General features: G+C 33.2%; 1 protein-coding gene across 1 annotated transcript; it reads left to right on the plus strand.

Moving 5' to 3' along the window:
• Window positions 1-35: 35 nt before the first annotated feature.
• On the plus strand, window positions 36-15,722 carry LOC130645366 (PDZ domain-containing protein 7-like). The gene is made up of 13 exons (XM_057451339.1): window positions 36-1,173; window positions 1,548-1,710; window positions 3,469-3,599; window positions 4,503-4,650; window positions 5,059-5,149; window positions 6,775-7,518; window positions 8,054-8,181; window positions 9,240-9,331; window positions 11,767-11,861; window positions 12,127-12,192; window positions 12,475-13,788; window positions 14,155-14,252; window positions 14,548-15,722. Exons 1-13 carry the CDS (start codon window positions 404-406, stop codon window positions 14,680-14,682), a joined length of 3,975 nt encoding a protein of 1,324 aa, XP_057307322.1. The 5' UTR covers window positions 36-403; the 3' UTR covers window positions 14,683-15,722.
• Window positions 15,723-19,651: the final 3,929 nt, after the last annotated feature.

Here is a 19,651-nt window from a genome sequence, read left to right on the forward strand (position 1 = left end):
TTACATGCTTATCCTCTCCCTTCTTCTTCGATTAGTATAAATTATCTTACCTCCCAGAGAGTATAATCAACAAAGCTAGGCAAGTTTTTAAAACAAAAGTCTGTAATAATTATTTTCACAATAATACCCACGAAATATTTTATTCTATTGGGATAATTAGCAACTATCTGTTGAGGTTAGCCACGGAGAAGAGCTGCATGTTTACATTTGTGATTTCTTGAAAATGGGATCAAAAGACAAGACAGAAATTTCAGGCATGTAAAGAAGAACGCAGGTGTAGTTTATTCTGACACCAGTTCAGCTTGTTCGCAATGTGTAAAAACCAGGTCATGTTGTGTTTACAAATGAAATAAATTTAGTGCAACTTACTGATTCATTAAACAAAATCTATACGTGAATAAAAATGGAAGATGCAACACAAAGAAGTAAACTTTTTTTGCACAACGTTGCATGTCATAATTTGTCAGATAAGGAGAGAGCTAAGTTAATTGCTTCCCTGCAGCATTATCAAGATAATAAGTCAATTGAACAGTTTTTTAAGCGTCTGGTCATTATTCTAAAGCCAATAGCAAAACTTGAAATGCTATATGATATTCGAAGTATTGTTTACCAGAAAGATCTTGAAAGTTTTGACAAGATGTTAAACTCCCTTATTAGAAGTAATTTAGTTACTGCACCACATGTTATTAGGGACACTTATAGCACAGCATCAACTTCTTCAAGTAATGATCTATCTCAAACTGCACCAGTTATACATAATTCGAAGCAAAGGTCTGTTAGTAATTTGTCACCCAATAAACTGAAGACATTTAAATACTTAAAAGATAATGGAAATTTGACTTTGCCAAATAAACTTTCCACATCTACAAATGGCATAAAATATACAGTTGTCAATTTTGTGCAACCAGATAAATTCCAAGACCTAGGGTTCAGTATTTGTGGTGGTCAAGAAAATAAAATGGGTATTTTTATTGGCTTTGTCGAACCTTCATCAAATGCAGACCACAGAGGATTAAAAGTTGGAGATGTGATAGTTGAAGTAAATGGTATATCTTTGGAAAATATCTTGTTAAACTCTGCACTTGGCTTACTAAAAAATTTGAAGCAACTGAAATTTGTTTTGAAAAGAGGAAATATAACTGACCTGTCTCCCTTGCATCTCATTAATCCATGGTAAATATTATTACACATACTTTTTTTCTCTTATATCATTAAAACCAATGCTACCATGTATATAAAAATTTCTCCTTACACACTCAAAGGTTTACGAATTCATAACAAATGTGTATGAATTCATAACAAATGTGCTCCAACTGAATTTTTAGAGTATGTAAGATACTTAGTTTACCTATGATAAGTGACATATATCTTAAGTGGTTTGCTTTGCTAAAATACTCTATTATCCTAGTTACTGATCAAAAAAGTGTCTGTGCCTTGTTTACTTGCCTGTTTCACTATATGCATTACCTTTTTGGGCTGCTGTACCAATGTGTTTTATAAGCAATCACCAGTATTTATAAGACTTCGCTCTTATTTTTTACTCATAGGACACACAAGAAAAAGATTATACGTAGTAATGTGTTGCAGTCTCAAGTGCAACCAACAGGAAGTGCAAGAAAATTTTATCCCCAACAATCTGGAAATAAGAAGTCTTCTCCTTTGCTAGTACCTAAAAATGTTTTTCATACCACTACTCCCCCACCATCTAAGGTATTTCACAATGTTGTAACTTTGTATGAATATGAACCAGACTGTGACATTATTAAAATTATTTATTTATGTATATAAGGAATTAACACAGGGTGTTTATCCTTGGAAAAAGGTTTTTTTGTGATTTGTTCTAAAAATCAACTGTCATTGTCAAACAATTTGAAGCCCCAATCAGTTATAGAATTAAATTGTAAAGACAATTCTTAAGTTTTGATAGAAAACTGTATGAGAAATTAGATGTCTCAATATAATCAAGGTAAAAAGTAATAAAATAATAACAATAACAATTTATGGTGGTTATTCCAAGAAATCAAAAAACACTGGATTATTTCCAAAAGGAACAAAAAATGATACATTTAGCTAAGCTAATTTTAGTATAAAAAACATTTTTTAAAGTTACGATATTCCAAAAGTGCTAAATGAAATTAAGCATGTTGAATTTAATTCTCATACACCAATTAAATTAACATGGTTTGTCAATTTTAGGAATTAAAGGGAACCCAAGGTATAAAATGATGTTGGACTTATATTATGGGTAAGCTTGTAAAGCTTATGTGTGTTGTTGGACTTATATTATGGGTAAGCTTGTAAAGCTTATGTGTGTTGTTGGACTTATATTTTGGGTGAGCTTGTAAAGATTGTGTGTACTCACAAAATTTGATTGCAAACCGGCATGCAGATCTTAAGTTATAGGGCATCAGCAAAAAAATTAAGAGGCCGAGCAAATAAGTGTCATTTTGTCAAAAAAAATGTTAATCAATTAACCTTTACAATATCTATGCATTAATAAACTTTGAATGCACATACCTTAACAGGTCTAAAATAACTGATGACAGGAAATGTCAAAATTTACTTAACTTAAATATGACATCATAATTTATGCGGCATAAATTAATCTGAAATTCTTTAAATGCGAATGTCTTAAGAACGATAAGAGTTTTTTAAAAAATTTAAAAAGACTTGTTAACCAACTTTTTTAAGCTCTATAATATAAGTCCAACATTATTTTATACCTTGGATTGCTTTAAAGACTAATTAAATTAAGGTGGTTGATGGCTAGTAATGTCAAAAGGAAGTAAAATGAAATGGTAAAAATGACAACAGATACAAAGCAACATAGCAGTTTTTAGTATGTAAAAATAGAATTTTAAAAAAAACGAGGTATATTTTTAGTGTAATTTCTCATAGGCACTGTCAAAATACATAGATTCAAGTTTTGGCAACATCACAATAACCCTTTTTATAACCCTTAAATCTGTAAAAATTAATGTAAATAAGTTATTATTAAGGTATTATTAATAATAGTAGTAAAATATTTTATATTTTGTCGAAAATAACAAAAAAAAGTAAAAAAAAGAAAAAAGGTCAATTAGAATTCACTATTTGCATTTTGTTCTACAATAGAGGGCTTAATAAAATTTAGTGTAATCAATGAGTTTCTTGGGCAGGCTTAAACCTGAATGGTTTAAAACGTTATTGTCATTTTATCATAGTGTCAATTTTACTTTTTTTTCATAATTAGATATGACAATTATGACAATTATTATTCCTATAAATATAGACAAAAAAAATTATATGCGAAAAAATTTTATCCATTATCTAATAAGATTTTAAAACAAGTCAGCTTGCCAGATGATAAAAACAAGGAAATGTAGATCTTGTTGAGCAGCATATAGTCGCTGAACAAGCTAATCTGCATTTTTACATAGAAGTTTCTATTATGGTAATTACACCATGTATTTCAATTTTGTTACATAGCCTGATGGCATTGATGACCATATTCTAGAGCGAAGAGTAAATTTGGTTATTGATCAAAGAGAACCAAAGAAATCTCTTGGTTTTAATATCCGAGGAGGTTGTGAATATGGAATTGGTATTTTTATATCAAGGTATTAACAAGTTATCCCTATGTTTTTTTTATTTTTTTAAGTCCAACTGTGTGTCCGATAAATGCATAAATCATGCCCAAAATTTCTAGATTACAATATTATCTCAATTCTTCTGTTGAATGCTGACTATAATGATCAAATAGGATTTTTTTAAGTGCTTGCTTATAAGGATAGGGATATTATCATGTCTCAATCTGCCATCCAGCAAAGTCATGTATAAGCGCTGTTATTTTCTTACAGACCATGGAAGGATCCTGTCTCTATATTATTGATGGTTTCATTGAGTAAGGTTAAATCATGCTCTTGCTTATTCACATTTTTTCACATTATCATTTCGTTTCTTAACTAAAACTAATCCAGTTCTACTTCTCTTTTCATTTTATTGTCACATAATCTTCCTGGATGAGGTGATACGAACAAGAGTTACTCATAGTTAATTAAATTAGTGTATTTTTCAAGGACACTGAAAAAGATTTATGTAGTGTGTATTAGAGGAGGCCTATTTTAATGCAATGCAATTCATTACTTGAAATTATGTTTATTTCAACAATCTAGTAATTCAAGTTCTTTGCTTTGATTACTAAAGAGATTACCTGTGGTTAAAAGCTATAGGAGGTTAACCATGTGAGATCCCACCCAACCATGTTGCTACCTCACCTACAATGTGTGACACTCTCGTAAGCTACAGTAATGTTTTATCATTTCAACGGTTATATTATTTAATGATATGTGTTGCTCTCTGTTGCTGTGACTAGATTATGCGCCAGTGTAACAACTTGAATTTGTTAAAAAAGTACAAGCATTAAATATTAAAATACTACAAAGCCAAACGAAAAGGATTACAACAATAACAAAAACAGGGAAGCTTGTACACAACTCTTTGTTGGTCTTTTTAAATTTTAGTGTTGTTGCTGATTCTCCTGCAGATCAATGTGGTCTTCGTCCAGGCGATCAAATAATTGAAGTTAATGGAATAAGTTTTGAAAACATTAACCATCATGATGCAATTAACTACATTAGAAAGCGTCACCAGCTATCGATAACTGTGAAGGTTAGTGATGTTTCTACATGCAGCGGTTGTATGAAAATGTGTTTTCGCCTTTTTCATAATTCTTTATGAAGAATCCTTGTAAGGAGTAAGTTTTTATGAATTTAAGACTTTGACCAAAACGTAATTTGTTTCTGTGAAATATTTTCATCTGCAACCTTTAGCCGCACAAACAAATTTCTTTTAAAAATTTTCAAAATTCAAGAAACCATTCAAAAGTTATCCTAGGTTAACCTTTTGGCATCTTTATAAAAGAAAACTTTATCAACTTCAAATTAAGTTGAATAATTATTGAGTCGTATTCCAAAAATTCTGCTCAAGACATCTTAGAAGAAATGCTTAGTCAAGCCTGAAAGACTAGAGGTTTTTTAGTTACCCAGTTTGGTTACCTTCTTCTTTGTTAATTTTCAGCATGTTGGTAAGGTTCCAGAGGGAAGACATTTAGTCCCTCTATATAGTTGGATAACAACAAATGGAGAAAGATGCTACAGCAGACAGTCAGGTAAGGAAGAAATACAAATATCTAAATCTCTATGCTCAAATTTGTTTTTTTTTCGTCTTATAATTTATTTTGGTATTATTTTTTTTATTAAGAACTGATCATGTATCATTTATGTGGCAGCCATTTTTCTCCACAATAGTTTATGCTCATAGTGATTCCCAAACAATATTCTGCATAACTTTTTAATGAAATGAATAAATATTTTCCTTTACATAATAAACTAAAGAAACAAAATGTAAATGAGTAACACAATCTCTCCAGATTACCTTCAGATGGGGGTCTTCAGATGGTAACGTCTGAAAGGCAGGGGTTCTACTCTCACAGATGTAGCTCAAATTGGAGCTTTAAACACTCTAGAACCGCCTTTGTGGTCCCTCCTGACACAATTGACACGATTTATCCTTTGAAATTAGTAAGGCTAAACACATAAAATATAAATCACTACACCATTTTGACGAAACTTCTTTTATTATTGTCAAATGTTTAACGATGAAGTTTTGAATTTAATCCCAATCTTCGATCTTGTTGAAGGGCAATCTGTACAATATTTGTGGTTTTATTGAAGCTAGAACTGTATCTTCTACTTTTTCAGTTACAAAAGAAAAGTCATAAACGATAAAAAAAATCAACCTGTAGAACCCAAAAATTTTCCATTACTAACTGAGTTTCAATGTCATAACAGAGGTTTTTTCAGCGTTATATGACATGGTTACGATATTATGATCCCCTTGCCTCATTTACTAGCAAAATATGGTTGTTGTATAAATTTTCAAATCCATACACCTGTCCACCTGTGCATGAGGTATTATTAAAGATGTCAGCCAAATTGACATGTCTAATGGAGCAAGCTGTTATTAATTTAAAAGCATCTTCAAAATGTGTTATGAGTATGTTCTTGACATATCTCTCATCTGATGCTTAATAATTTAAGTCTTTTTAATAGTTGGTTGTATCGTGTGGTCTCTTTGAATGGTAAAAAGATTGAAGGGTATTTGTTTCACCTATTCAAAACCTCCTTACCTTTTTAAACATTCTGCTCTGTTCAGACAATGTTTGGGAGGCTTCCAAATCCTCTCAGAAGGTTTAGCATAGCTAAAACAATAAAAATGAGTTGGTTAAGCAGGTTGAGAAGGCTGAAAAGATGCTGAATCAAATACACTCTTCAAAACAGCAATGAAATAAAATAAAAACATTTGCCTAAAAGAAATTATTGGAAGATGCAAAAACATTTTGACTAACATTGTACCTCCTATTCGTCTCGTATTTTGGATAATAGTTAAACCTAAAAAACAACACTAGCTACAAGATATCGAATGTAAAAAAACAAACTTAAGACAAAACATTTGACAGTGGTAAACATAATATCCATTCTTTGTAGGGATTGTTAAAAATTAAAACTCAAATAATATGAAGTTAAAACTCTGGGAGCAGGACTTAAGTATGTAATCATTAAAAAATAAAATCTAAAGGAGTGTGAGGGTTTAGGCTGTTGATTGCGTAGGACAGCATGCAAGACTTTTGTATTGTCATAGATGACGATGATCGAACTTATTAAGATGCAATTAATAAGATGCAATTAAATCCATATTTGTATAATTTTGTTAAAAAACATTTTTTTTCTTCAGATACATCCTCTGACTTAAACAGGACTAACTCGTTGAACTCTGCATTTTCATCAAATATATTGAACGATGGTAGCATAGATGCCACTTCTAACAAATCTCTTCAAAAATTGCATCCTAAACAGTCTCTTAGTAACCAGTCTGTTGCAACAAAATCACCTGGGGATAGTCCCAAAAATCGTCATCTGCCTAAACGTACTGGATCCTTGGATCGTGTAGATTTTTTGACGTCTACGCCAACGAAACCAGAAAAGCCTACAAAACATTCAAAACACGAAAGATCCCAAAGCCTTCATGTAAACAGCAACAGGAGCGAGCAGAAAAGTCATTTCACTTCACTTGCAAATAGTGTAAAAGAGGACAAGAAAGAGGACAAGCTTGTCTTGTCATCAAAGCACAAAAGGTCTTCCAGTGTTGATAATGGAAAGAAACTTCATAAACAGAACCCAGCTTTGAGTTTGCGCAGGACGAATTCAGTTCCTGATAATACCGCTGTTCAAGACTCGCAGAAAGGTATAGCTAGTGACGAGCATGTAAAGAAGATAAACAGTCGTGGCAAGTCTTCAAGCTTGAGTGATTTAAGTAATTTGAACACAAATCAACGTAATAAAAGCTTGAGTAAAAAGATGACGGGTAGTTTGGATAATTTAAATAAAAAAGACAGAGAGAAACATTCGTTTCTTCGCAGACAAGGTGAAAAAATCAAGAATGCTTTGAGTTGGAAAAAAAGAAAAGATAAGAATAACAGTATGCCGCCTTTTTTTAATTATTGTTTTCATGAACTCTATTAGAAAAAAAATCCTGTCCCAGACAGTACAACAATTACCTACAATGTTTTTGGGCCTTTTAACGCCCTTGTTTTTTTACGAAATTTTTGCTTATATTTGAACAGCGAGGTCAGCCCACACATGTGAAAGGTCGATAATTCCGTAATCCAAATTGATACAGTGAATTATTCTTCTGGTGTAAATTCATCTTTGTGACTCTGTGGCTTATTGGTTATAACTCTCGCAATTTGTGCGGGAGACCGTGGGTTCAATTCTCTTTTTCAGTGATTCGATGGATGAATGTTACCATAGCCCTGGGTTAACCCAAGTTATGTAAGGGAAATTGGGGAGATAGCGCATTGTGTGGGCCGTTGGATATTGTAGGGAGTTATTTGGTAGAGCACGGACCCTATTAGGATTTTAGTAGCTCAAAATGAGAATTAAATACTCCAGAACTCCTTATCTAAGCCATGCCCCACTATTTATATCCCTGGTGTCCATTTTTCTCTTTTTAGATGACAGGAATTTGTTCGAAAGTGCTTTGTTCGACAACAAGCGAACACAAATACAAAGTTTGGATCGCAAAATGCAAGATATTCTTTCAACGAATGACTACAAGACTGTCAAGGAGCATGTCACTGATGTATGTCATAGTCTTGAACGTTTTGACGTGTTTCTAACTACATTACTTTCTCCAATTCTTTTTCTGTTTTTATTTAAGCTAGGAAATTATGAAACACTTAATGATTTAAATTTAAGGCTATATTAGGGTAGGTTAGTCGTATATCTGTATAACAAAACAGAAAATTGATAGAGCGGTCATAGAAAGCTTCAAAGGAGTGTTATGCACGGCTAAACTAATTTTATGGACAAATTGGAGACCAAAGTCGTATTATTTTCACGCTGGGTAATGGGCAAAAAGCCTTGCTTTTATTGTTATTATTGCTGTAAAGACTAGTGCAGTAAATCTAAGTCCTCCATGGTCAAAAGTGAATACTTTGTTGCAAGATCTTAGTTGATTATATAAAGCCTCAAATAATTTGTGCGAAGATTTTAATATTTTGACACTGCTTTAATCGTTTCTAACCGTTTGCTGGTTTACTAATGGACCATCCCCACTGTCCTTTCTGGAATTCTCTATTCTGGAAAGTCTTACTCCACCGATTTTCAATAAAATTCTGCATGCTTTTGTACAAATTAACCTGCAGATCCCAAACCGTGTTCCATCCTAGCATAAATTTTCTGTTATTTAAAAGTTTTAATCAATTATTCTCTCAGTAAAGTTTAAACACGTGTCCTTTAAAGTTGTGCCACCTGAAACAATTTAAACTACTTTTTTTTAACAAAGTCATCCAGTTCTTTTTGATTACTCAATTACACTATAGAAATATTCTGTTGTGATAAACCATTCATAGTACATTTAAAAGTACATTTAGATTCATTTTAAGTGGGCTATATTACATATATTCTGTTATCAGTAGTCCCTTTAAACTCTGGATTGTTATCTTGTGTTATCGTCTTGTATTAATGTGTGTCAAAAATAATGTTACACCAAGGAATAGCCAAGAAATATTACCCGTATAAAAAAAAGAGTTTGAAGCTAAACCAGTTAGAATTTGCGCAAGTAAGCTTTGTGTAAGAAATGTCGTTTTAACCGTATCACACGTTGATCAATATCACGATTGTTTTTGTTTTCTTTAGTACCTAGCGAAAGGTGATATTGAAATATTTCTTATTCACCTTCTGGATGCGTTTAATACTCCACAGAAATACAAACTCATACCAGCAGTAAGGTAGGTTGTTGCGTTTTTGTTTCGTGTTTTGATATTTGATCTTTAAATGAGCAAAGAAATCTTTTTGTGCTCAACGGTGATGTAGTAGCTAATTCGCAGGTTGTTGCGCTGGAAGGCGGGATTGCCATCCGATAGCTAATCGAAATTGTTGTTAAAAAGTGCCAAAGATGTTTTATGCGCGGGTTATACATAGTACCAGAGAAAAGATCTAATAGAAACTGTAGGAAATTTATATAAAAGAAATTCTATCAGTCTATCAGTAAAGATTTGCTTCTTTCACGGAATTTCGTTGTGTAACTTTGTTTACGTTTAAATTTTAACGTCCTACATTCTCCACAACATAATAGCAGGAAACAACAGAACCATTGTTGCAAATACGTTATCAAAATTACATTTCATGCTAAAACTTTAAAGTATTGATTGCTTGTCGTAATAGGAGTCTAAATAATAAGATGTTAAAAGCTATTTTGTATTTTCGTTTTATTGCGAGTATATTGGCTTGCTTCTTGTGTGAGTGTCCGGAGGCTGGATTTACACTGACGTCAACCTTGGAACTAAATACATCAAAATGTTATATAAGACTAGCGTTTTTCCCTTTGATGCCAACATTATTTGACGCGACAGGATGTATTTCCAATCAATCAACACAAGTTTGAAAATAAGTGAACCCGGGGGGTTGAACGAAAGATGGGTTATAGACATGATGAGAAATCATCATCCCGAAGGTTTTAATTTTCCATTAAATTTAGACAGACCCTGCATTTTCTTAGCATTTCCGTAATTTTTGTACCCCTGACGAACAACTTGACAATTTGAAAAGTTTGGTGATATTTTAAAAAAATGATTTTATCGTTACTTGTTTTATTAAAAGCTGATTGTGTGGCTAAAATGTGAGATAACGCCCTCACAAATAATAACAGCAACCTTGATTTAATGCGCTATTTTTTATATTTGCGAGGGACTGAGTACTATAAGTCATGGATACATAAACAAAGCTTACCAGTATTTCTTATCTTTGAAATTCTGGATTTAGTAATTTGTTATACTTTCCCTCCAACATTATGTAAGTTGATGATGACACTCATTTGGTATAATTAGTGGCACATCCGGTAACCTTTTAACGATGTCCTTCTACATCTTCTTATCAGACAATCATCAATCCACTTATTATGTGACAAAACATAATCACTAAGAGGGCGTGGTTTGGATGCAAAAAACATGTGACGTCACATGGATGTAAATAATACTTTTAAGCTTTTTCTATGACCACTCACTTTCATTAAGCTTCTTGTATTTTCATTACATAGTTACGCCATGGTATTGTAATTTTTTTTGATTTGCTTTTTTGGGCGAGGGGCAAAGTCTTAACAACTGGTCTGGGTAATACTAACTGCCCTCCACCCCATACACTCCACCCCAAACCCCTTACTCATGCCTGAGGCTCAAATCGTTTTTAGATGACCTTTTATGGAAGTATTTCAATTTCTTCTTTTTTAATGTTGTTATCCAAGAGTTGTTTTTGGTTTTTTGTGCCAGTTTATAGTTTCAGTAAAAAATTTTGAACATATGTTTGCTTATAAAGTAACTGAGGCACGCGTCTACTTTGTCTAAAGATTGTCGTCAAAGCCCTTGTAGATCATGAATATTCCCTCCCGCAATGCGACAATGTTAGCTAAGATAATAAACACAAAGTTGTAGATGTAGGTTTGTTACCACGGGTTAAGAATCGTTGCTACTTTCTTGCGATGAATTAGACGAGTCTTATAGGATGGAAATAAATAGACAGCAATTTTTATTTGTCTCGCAAAAGAAATTGCAAACCGCTACTGAATTGTAGTTACATAATACTTGTCGTAAAAACTGGAGTAAATTGACGTTTATTTTCGGCCATCATGCGTATTCGTCTATCAACAATGCCATGTGTTTATTAATTTAAAATAAATTTTAGCCGATTTCTCCAATTTTGTTGAAAAGAATAGAGGTGATTTTTGCCCGTCATACATATCTCATGTAGCGTTAGCACGAAGCTGTTTCAGAATTTATTTTGAATACAAACAGACCTAATAAGACTATTCATATATAGAGGTTTTTATATCTTTGTATTTTTTTTGTTTGCTTTGACAATCTTTTATGTTGTCTCCTCACAACAATATTTGTCGGTCGTCGTCACAATACCTCTTGTCTATTTCAGTTGTTAAGGCTGCAATGTATAAGTATACAGAGACGCTCTAAGCTCATAATATAAAAAGACGCGCCAAAATGACAATTACTCAGGTCACGTGTGATTCTTATCTTTCTGCTAATTGTAAGATTAATTGTTCTTTTTTAGTTAATTTAGTTTTCTTTTTAACGTTTCATAATGGTATAAAGAACAGTGATGTAATTAGTATTGATTTTTTTCTTATTTAATTGTTTTTTTTTTAATTTTCTTTAAGGGGGATTATTTGTCCTTATGAAATCGATCGTTTCGATGCTATAGTGGCGAAGCATGAATATGAGAACATTCGTAAATTGAAACCCGAAGAGTCAGGTTGGTTTCATTTCTTTGGGATACTTTCGGGAAATATTCTATCTTGCTTCACTTAATACTGATGTTCTATTCATTTGTGTTCTTTTAACCCTTCACGCTTTCTCCTATTTCGCATAAAGTGAAAATGAAACAACAAACAAAAAAACGATCGTTTCTGTAGGCCACATCTGTTTTCACCTTTTGTTTAATGCAATAAATTGCTTGCAAAGCAGATAACGTGTACATCATTTCATGTTTTAGTTACACCACTCATCTTTTATTATAGTGACTCCAGTTATCTACGATAAACACAAAAAGCCGTCGAAGAAGACAACCGTATCTGCAGTAATATGTACGTTTGTTTGTTTTTTTGTCTGTTTGTTTGTTTGTCTGTTTGTTTTTGATTGTTGTTTGTTTGTTTTTCGATACATATTTTCTTCTTGTTTGGTCCTTATTTGGTTATTATTCGTATTTTGTCATTTTTTTTGCATCACTAAACCATATTTCCGTAGAGTATTTTTTCTATCTAATGGTGGCCTAGTTACTAAGTTGCCATAAGAAAACTATGTTATTATCTTTCTTATTTTAATTATATTTTTTCGTCTTCTTTGATATTCTTTTTAATCTTTTGCAGCGCCAAAGTCACAGAAATTCAGTTTAAAATCCACAAAAGAAGAGAACGAAAAAATGATTTACAACCGAATTAATACAAAACACTATCATAAGAGTATATCTTTGAATGACGAGTTAACGAATGAAAAGTTTGGCTCGATTAGTCGTATGCCTCAACCATCCATGATGTATGCTAGTATGTTACAGAAAGGAAGACCAGAATCGCTTGAACAAAACAAAAATGAACGAGAACGAATAAACAGCTCGGAATTCAGCTCTTTTCTCGATGACTCGAGCGATAAAATTGGTGCCCAAAAGGACGAGAAACCGAAAGAAACGTTTGAAGCAAAGCGCAAAAGGACAGTATCATTTGACGAGAAATATAATACTGTAACAACATTTCAAGATACTTTACCGAAACCAACAAATAAAAACGATATTGTCAATCAAGCAAGTGATAAAATAAACCGTGACCGAAAATACAGCGTTCCAGTTCGAAACTCTCCCAGGTACGTACAAGTAAAAGTGGAAGCCGCTGAACCGAAAAACAAGCCCTACAAAAATTACTTGAGCAGAAGCCAGGAGACACTGAATCGAATTGATTCAAATGGAGTAAATACAAATGACTTTTTGCTGCAAAAGAGTATACAAAATGATTCATGTGAATCAATGAGCAGTAGTGAAATTATTGACAGTAAACCGGATAATTTAGCTATTTCTAATAGAAATAATGCAACGCTGGATTCAGCCGTACAACGTGGAAGCTCGCCAGGAAATCCTGCAACAAATGGGCATGCCATGTTGAACGATGCTGAAGAAAGGGAGGCAGGCGACACGGTGCCTGATGAGTTATACGCGATTGTCAACAAACCAAAGAAACAAGATCCTAGTCAGATAAAAGTGCGCGATAGTTTTTGTGCGTACGAACTTGATCTTTCTTCTTCACCCGATACAATACATAAAAGTTACTCCCTTTCCATCGATACTGTCAACATAAACAAACCGCACAAGGTCTACAAGTACTCAAAAGATTCACCAAAACCTCTTGTGGTTTTGAATGGTAACGACTCATGTGAAAATAAACCAACTGTTAACGGTGCTGGAGCAACTGTTGAAGAAAACTTAGTCGACAATGGCCCAACTGTTGATGGTGCTACAGATGGACGACCGGATGTGTCAGATAACGTAAGTGAAAATGAACCAACTATTAACGGCGTTCCGACCGAACGTCTCGCTGCACCTGATCATGGAAAGGACCTGCTAACGAATACAAGGCTTAGTGAAAGCGGGAACGATTTGCACGAAATAGACGTACCGAAGGGATTTTCTTCCTTAGGTAAGCGCTTGTTTTTGCAGCACGCACCTTGACAGTCCTTTATGGAATAGGTGTTGTAGCTACTTTTATGTTAGTTCTTTTGACATGAGAAAAAAAATCAACTCAAGCACCTATTGTGTTGTAGATAAAAATGAGTTTACATGTGCTAGACTTCGTAAGCTACTTTTTCGAGCTTTTTGTATCCCTTGACCCTTCCTCTTGTTTATTTATTGTTATGTTTTCGTAGTAACAAAACACGTCTACACGCTTTGGGTTACGAATTAATACAACTTTAATGAAGTCCATTATTAACTATTATATTATCGATTGCTTTACAAAATATTTAATCCTTTTTTTATTACTATTGTTAAACCTTTTATGATTCAGGATTGAGTATATCAGGCGGGAGTGACTCAAAAACGCAGCCTGACATCAAGATAGCAGTAGTACACCCAGATACAGCAGCCTTTGTGACCCCACTAAAGGTAATGCGCTCAACCCTTTTCTTTTTTTTCCCTCGTAAAATTTCACATTTTTAGAAGGCTTACATTCTTTGTAAAGTAGCCTGGTTTTCATTGTGGTTGAATATCTTGTGATTTTAAGGCGTTTAAAGAAGTACACGTTGACGTGACTCTAGTCTTGGAATAGTGAAAGAAGTTCTTGAAAGACATGGAATTTTAGATTACATTTTTTTATTATTCTGAAATGGGTTAAATGCGCATACGACTTTGATCTTTTTTTATAGTTTTTTCAAATTTTTTATCAACAATACATTTTTAGGCTGGTCAGATACTAATCTCCGTGGATGGTGAAAGCCTGATTGATATTCCACACAAAGAAGCTGTCAATATAATACGCATGCGCTATAAAGATAAAACACATCCCACAATGCACGTTGTTGTTTCTGATCACTAATACTACAGAAGAACATGATGGAGCAAACAGACAGTTACATGGGATTTGTCCCATTTTGGATGGATGAAGCATTCTCTTCGTGACAGATTCAAATTACTTGATTTAACCGAGTTCGATATTTTGAAGAAAAGTTCATATTTATGTCAAATCATTGAACAAAATATTTTGTTCGTACTTTTATAAACCGTACAAATAGAACTTGAAGTAATTTTCTTCGTTCATTAAAACAGCTGATTTGCCACTGGGCTTAAACAAATTTTGTATACTATATATATTTTTTTTAAGTAAAGTCGCAACACAAAATTATAAAATGAATATTTCTTACATCTTTTAAAACTTTTAGTGATTCTGAAATAATTTAATGACCGTCTCCTGTTTTAGTGCCTCCTTTAATAACCGCCACCACCCCCTCCCACCCTCCCCCTCCTTCCTTAATTTCCAAAAAAAATAATAAACGTCTGGGTGGTAATAGAGGAAATCCGGTACTTTAAAGGAGAACACAGATTTTTTATTCTGTTTTTGTGCTTATTGTTAAGCTAGCAGTTTTTAATTATAAACTATATTGATTTTTATAAGAAAAAGTTTTTATATATAATACATAATAGTTTTTTACAAACTTCTATTTTTGTAACTTAGGAACAGTATGTTCTTTTATATCTAAGAAGCATACGTTTTTATACAATGACATTTGATAGAACAGCCATGTTTTAACTAACGAAAACAACATCTATTTTTTAAAATCTAAGCATAAACTCTTTGATTTTTTGCGTTTATAATCAATGCTCTCTATAGAACCCGATGACACCTTTACACTTTCATATTTTTTCTGCAGGAACTCTGTCTATTTATAAATCTAATGTTAAAATATTGTGTAACATATGCTACTGTTTATATTTGTATACTTGTATATGTGTGATACACAAAACATATTGTTTCGTATGCGTTTGTGTAAAAAAGAGAGTAATTGTTGCGATAAAAAGTTGTTAAATAATGTTTACAGTACAAAATTTTGCGACAAGGTGTACTATTAATACCAACCTCGTCTACAGGCCTACTTTCTGATAGGAAAGACCGACGTAGAGGCTAGGAAATTGATGGAGCTTAACAGTGTTTATTTACTGCTTTTGTATTTGGTCATGGTGTCCGCTGATTGGTGAGTATACTGTATAGGAATATAAGTTTTTCTGACATTGATTTTTTTTTCTATGAAGAATATATTCTGGTCTGTAAAAAACTCAATAATATGACTATGAGAGGTGGTCCCGAGGCTTAATCTTTTTCTTTCAATCTCAGCCGTAATAAATTTCATGATTTTACCCTTAAAAGTACAATTTTGAGTTTTTCTTGACAAACCTCCTGTACTAGTGATAAGCGAACTAAAAATTTCTGTCGATTTTAATTGAATTTAAAATTGTAATGCTTGTCTAATTGGACAACGTGCGCGTTATTTCCTGTACGACGCTATTAGATTGCCACTTGCCAGTTATATACATGATAAATTGCCAATGGTATTGCTGAAAGCATTTTTTAGAGAATAAACTTAAACAGCAACCTCGTCCCCAGGGTCTTGTGGCCCCTGAGCCGGGAAATCGGATTAGTCACGTGTCAAAATTATTCAAAATGATTCTTTTTGATGAAACAAAGTTGTGTTGCAAGTTTCAAGTTCTAAGGATAATCCTAACAGGAGTTATTATATTTTCCCCATTATAAGGATTTCATAGAGATTTTAGGGGTAGTTTCGAGTAACGGCCAATATCAAAGCCTCTGAAAGGTATGGGCGGAATCCGCCCCCCCCCCCCCCCCCGGACGGTGTTTTTTAATAACTCCTGATTGCTTTCTTATATGGCTATGATACTTACTGAGTTTCAACATTTATCTAATTTTACAATCATCATACGATGATGTGACAAAACAGCTAGCTGCAATGATAATTAATTCCTGTGCGTGCAGTTGACAGAGCCATTTCTTTACTTCCACTTTAACAATAACTTCTTTCTATAAATAAATTTTTCTTATTCCGGGCTCGGCCTGACTCCAGCCGACAGTACCTGGTTTCCGGAGCGGCATTATGACTGTCCATGTCGGGCTTAACGAACTATATTTTCAATCTATTTTTCGTTTGTCCTAGGCATGCTGACGAGCCCTGACATTGGGCGAAACAGTCTAAAAATGATTTATGCTAACGAAATACATTTAAGTTGTCATTCTTTTTCTATTTGAAGTGTTTATGCGGAGCTGCGGCGTTTATGAGAATGTTTCGTTTCTGTTATCAAGTTCTAAAACGTCTGCATACGAGGTTGTTTTTTGTCCCCGTTTAAGCCTATTTCAGGGTTCGCAAAGCCCGTTTTAGCGAAAGCTTCTGGGGATCCGCCCCAGACCCCGCTTGGGGAGCTTAGAGCGCCCCCCAAGACCCCCAGCTGTATATTCAAATTTTCTTAGTAGGTCATGATGCTGCGCATCATGACCTACAAAGAAAATTTGCTAGATCCGCCCCTGATTCGATCCATAAAAACCGAAAGATATGTTAAAACAAATTTAGCTTTCAGAAACTTCAAACAGAATGTAAAAATTCGCTCTAGAACAAAAGTAATTATATTTTAAGCAGATAGTGGCATTTTTAACAATTTTCAAGCTTCTGATGACGTCAGAGAAAATGTGCTGACGCAAGCAAAAATTTATTGCCGCCATTTTGTTCCTTTTATGACGTACTATAAGTGTGCCAAGTTTGATTCAATTTGAACTTGGAGAAAAGAATACGGATTCTTTCCTCCAAGATTTGAACAATCCTATGAAAAGTTATTGAGGGGGGGGGGGGGGCGGAATCCCCCCCCGGTCATAGTATGTTCGAAAAACCCCGAACCGAATAGGAGGGTTAAACAGTAAACTAGCCATAGTTACCACTAATGCGCCCCGAATTACTAATAACGATTTCAAACATTCAAATTTAGAACGGGATTTAAAATTAAAATGGAAAATGGTGGACGTTTGAAATCTATAAAAACTGCAGTGTTAGAACTTATTATTTTCGTGATTTTCACATTTGGCTAAGGCTCTATCTATAAAGTTAGATCTTGATTAAATATATGTACACTTTAAACGCCTCTAGCCTTCTTGTTGTGTAATTTCACGTAATCATTGCTTTTGATTTTTGGTTAAAATTCGTTCAAAAGACTTACGCATACATTTATGACTTATCCAAACTCCAAAAATTCTTGTGCTGTAATAACAAATTGTGTCTGAAAGCTATTCTGCTGAAACATTTTCCGCCAAATATGACGAATATGATAGAAATGCAGTACGGAATTGCATAGAGGCTTGTGAATAAGCTTATTGCCCAGGGGAAAATTTTTAAATAAGAAGCCCTGCGACTTGAAGATTTCCGTCATTTGCCTAAAAGATTCTGAAATTTGAAGTAGACTTTAAAACGGAGAACAATGGGGTATATAAACACATCATAAGTATCCTAATTCTCAATTATTATTGCGTAAAATACAACTTGCTAAATAAAAAATAATTTTTTTTTACATATATATAGTATATATTCTAAAACAATAGTTAAAACTTTAACTGGATTTTTACAAGCTCGTGAGCTTGTATTAAAACGCAAAAGTGTCCTACAAGAATGGAAATTTTTGCCTCTCTGAGCACCGACACGGGAGTAGTCGTGTGTTCGAATCTCATCTTGGTAACTATTTTTACTTTTTTTTTCTTTTTACTATCTCGCCCGCGAGGACGTGTTTACTGACTGACCTAACGAAAATTGAAATTTCGAGAAATTTTCTATCAATATTATTGCCTATCCGAATAGCAAAATATGTCGTGTCTAACTTCAGCTTTTTATACACTTTTTTGGCGAGGTTGTTTGCGTATATCATACGTCTTGTTTTATAACTGATCTCGAAAATTCCAGGATGCAGGATTGCTATGTATGAACTTCACGATTCGAATATATATAATAACTTCTGAACAATTTCAATTTCAATGAATTATTACTCTGTTAAGTTACCAATAAAATCCTTAAAAATTTCTCTCGTTGAAGATTTTTCGAAACTGCTGATGGTGCATGGTTTCATAACAAATGATCTGAAAAAGAAAGTATATTTAAAATTGAGAAAGAAGAATACAATTTTACCAGAACTGAATTAATACTAGGTTGTTTAATTATTGTCTACTTATCTGATTTAAAGTTAGAATTTATTAAAAAGATACAAATCAATGCCATGTGATACACAAAAGGTATACTATATAAATAAAAATATATATATAAATTTAGTCAAGCTGGCTTTGATATCATTGTTAAACAAGTATAATATTAAGCAGGCGATACAAGATTTTCAAACCTGTGGACAATACAGGACTTATTTTGTCGAAATCGATTATTGAATTTTACAAATTTGATTGTTTATTATCGAGGAAATTGATTGGTCATTGTTTTCGAATTGAATTGAACAAGTTGATACAAAAAAGGGTAGACACTCAATAAATTTGTCAGATTTGATAAATCAACAACATCATTTATAATTTCAAGAAAAAACATGAAAAAGGGAAGAAAACAAAGAAACCTGTAACATACTGTGGGTAGCGTCTAGTTGTACTGCAAGGGGCTAACTATGTTATGTTATTGGTTAATTTATCAGTTCAACTTGACTGTTCCGTGCAATGAACAACAATATTTTTTCATGATTCAACAAATATCTTTTTATATATATTCTTGCGGTCTAATTCGTGTCAACTAATCACGGGCAGCCATTATGAAATGGGGTACAAATGCCGTAATTAATGTTTTTGTGGTGAAATCTTCATAAACACAATACTGGATTTTTCAAGGAATTCTTTTTTTTTTAGTCAAATCTTTAATATGTTTTAGATACTGCTTAATTTTTGCCATTTTGCGACATTTTAACGACGTTTTACTTGTAAATTCTGTTTAAGTAAGGTTGCTACTTTGAAGGTTTGACCGTGAAAAGTC

Source organism: Hydractinia symbiolongicarpus, chromosome 5, assembly GCF_029227915.1.
Source record: "Hydractinia symbiolongicarpus strain clone_291-10 chromosome 5, HSymV2.1, whole genome shotgun sequence".
Taxonomy (NCBI): domain Eukaryota; kingdom Metazoa; phylum Cnidaria; class Hydrozoa; order Anthoathecata; family Hydractiniidae; genus Hydractinia; species Hydractinia symbiolongicarpus.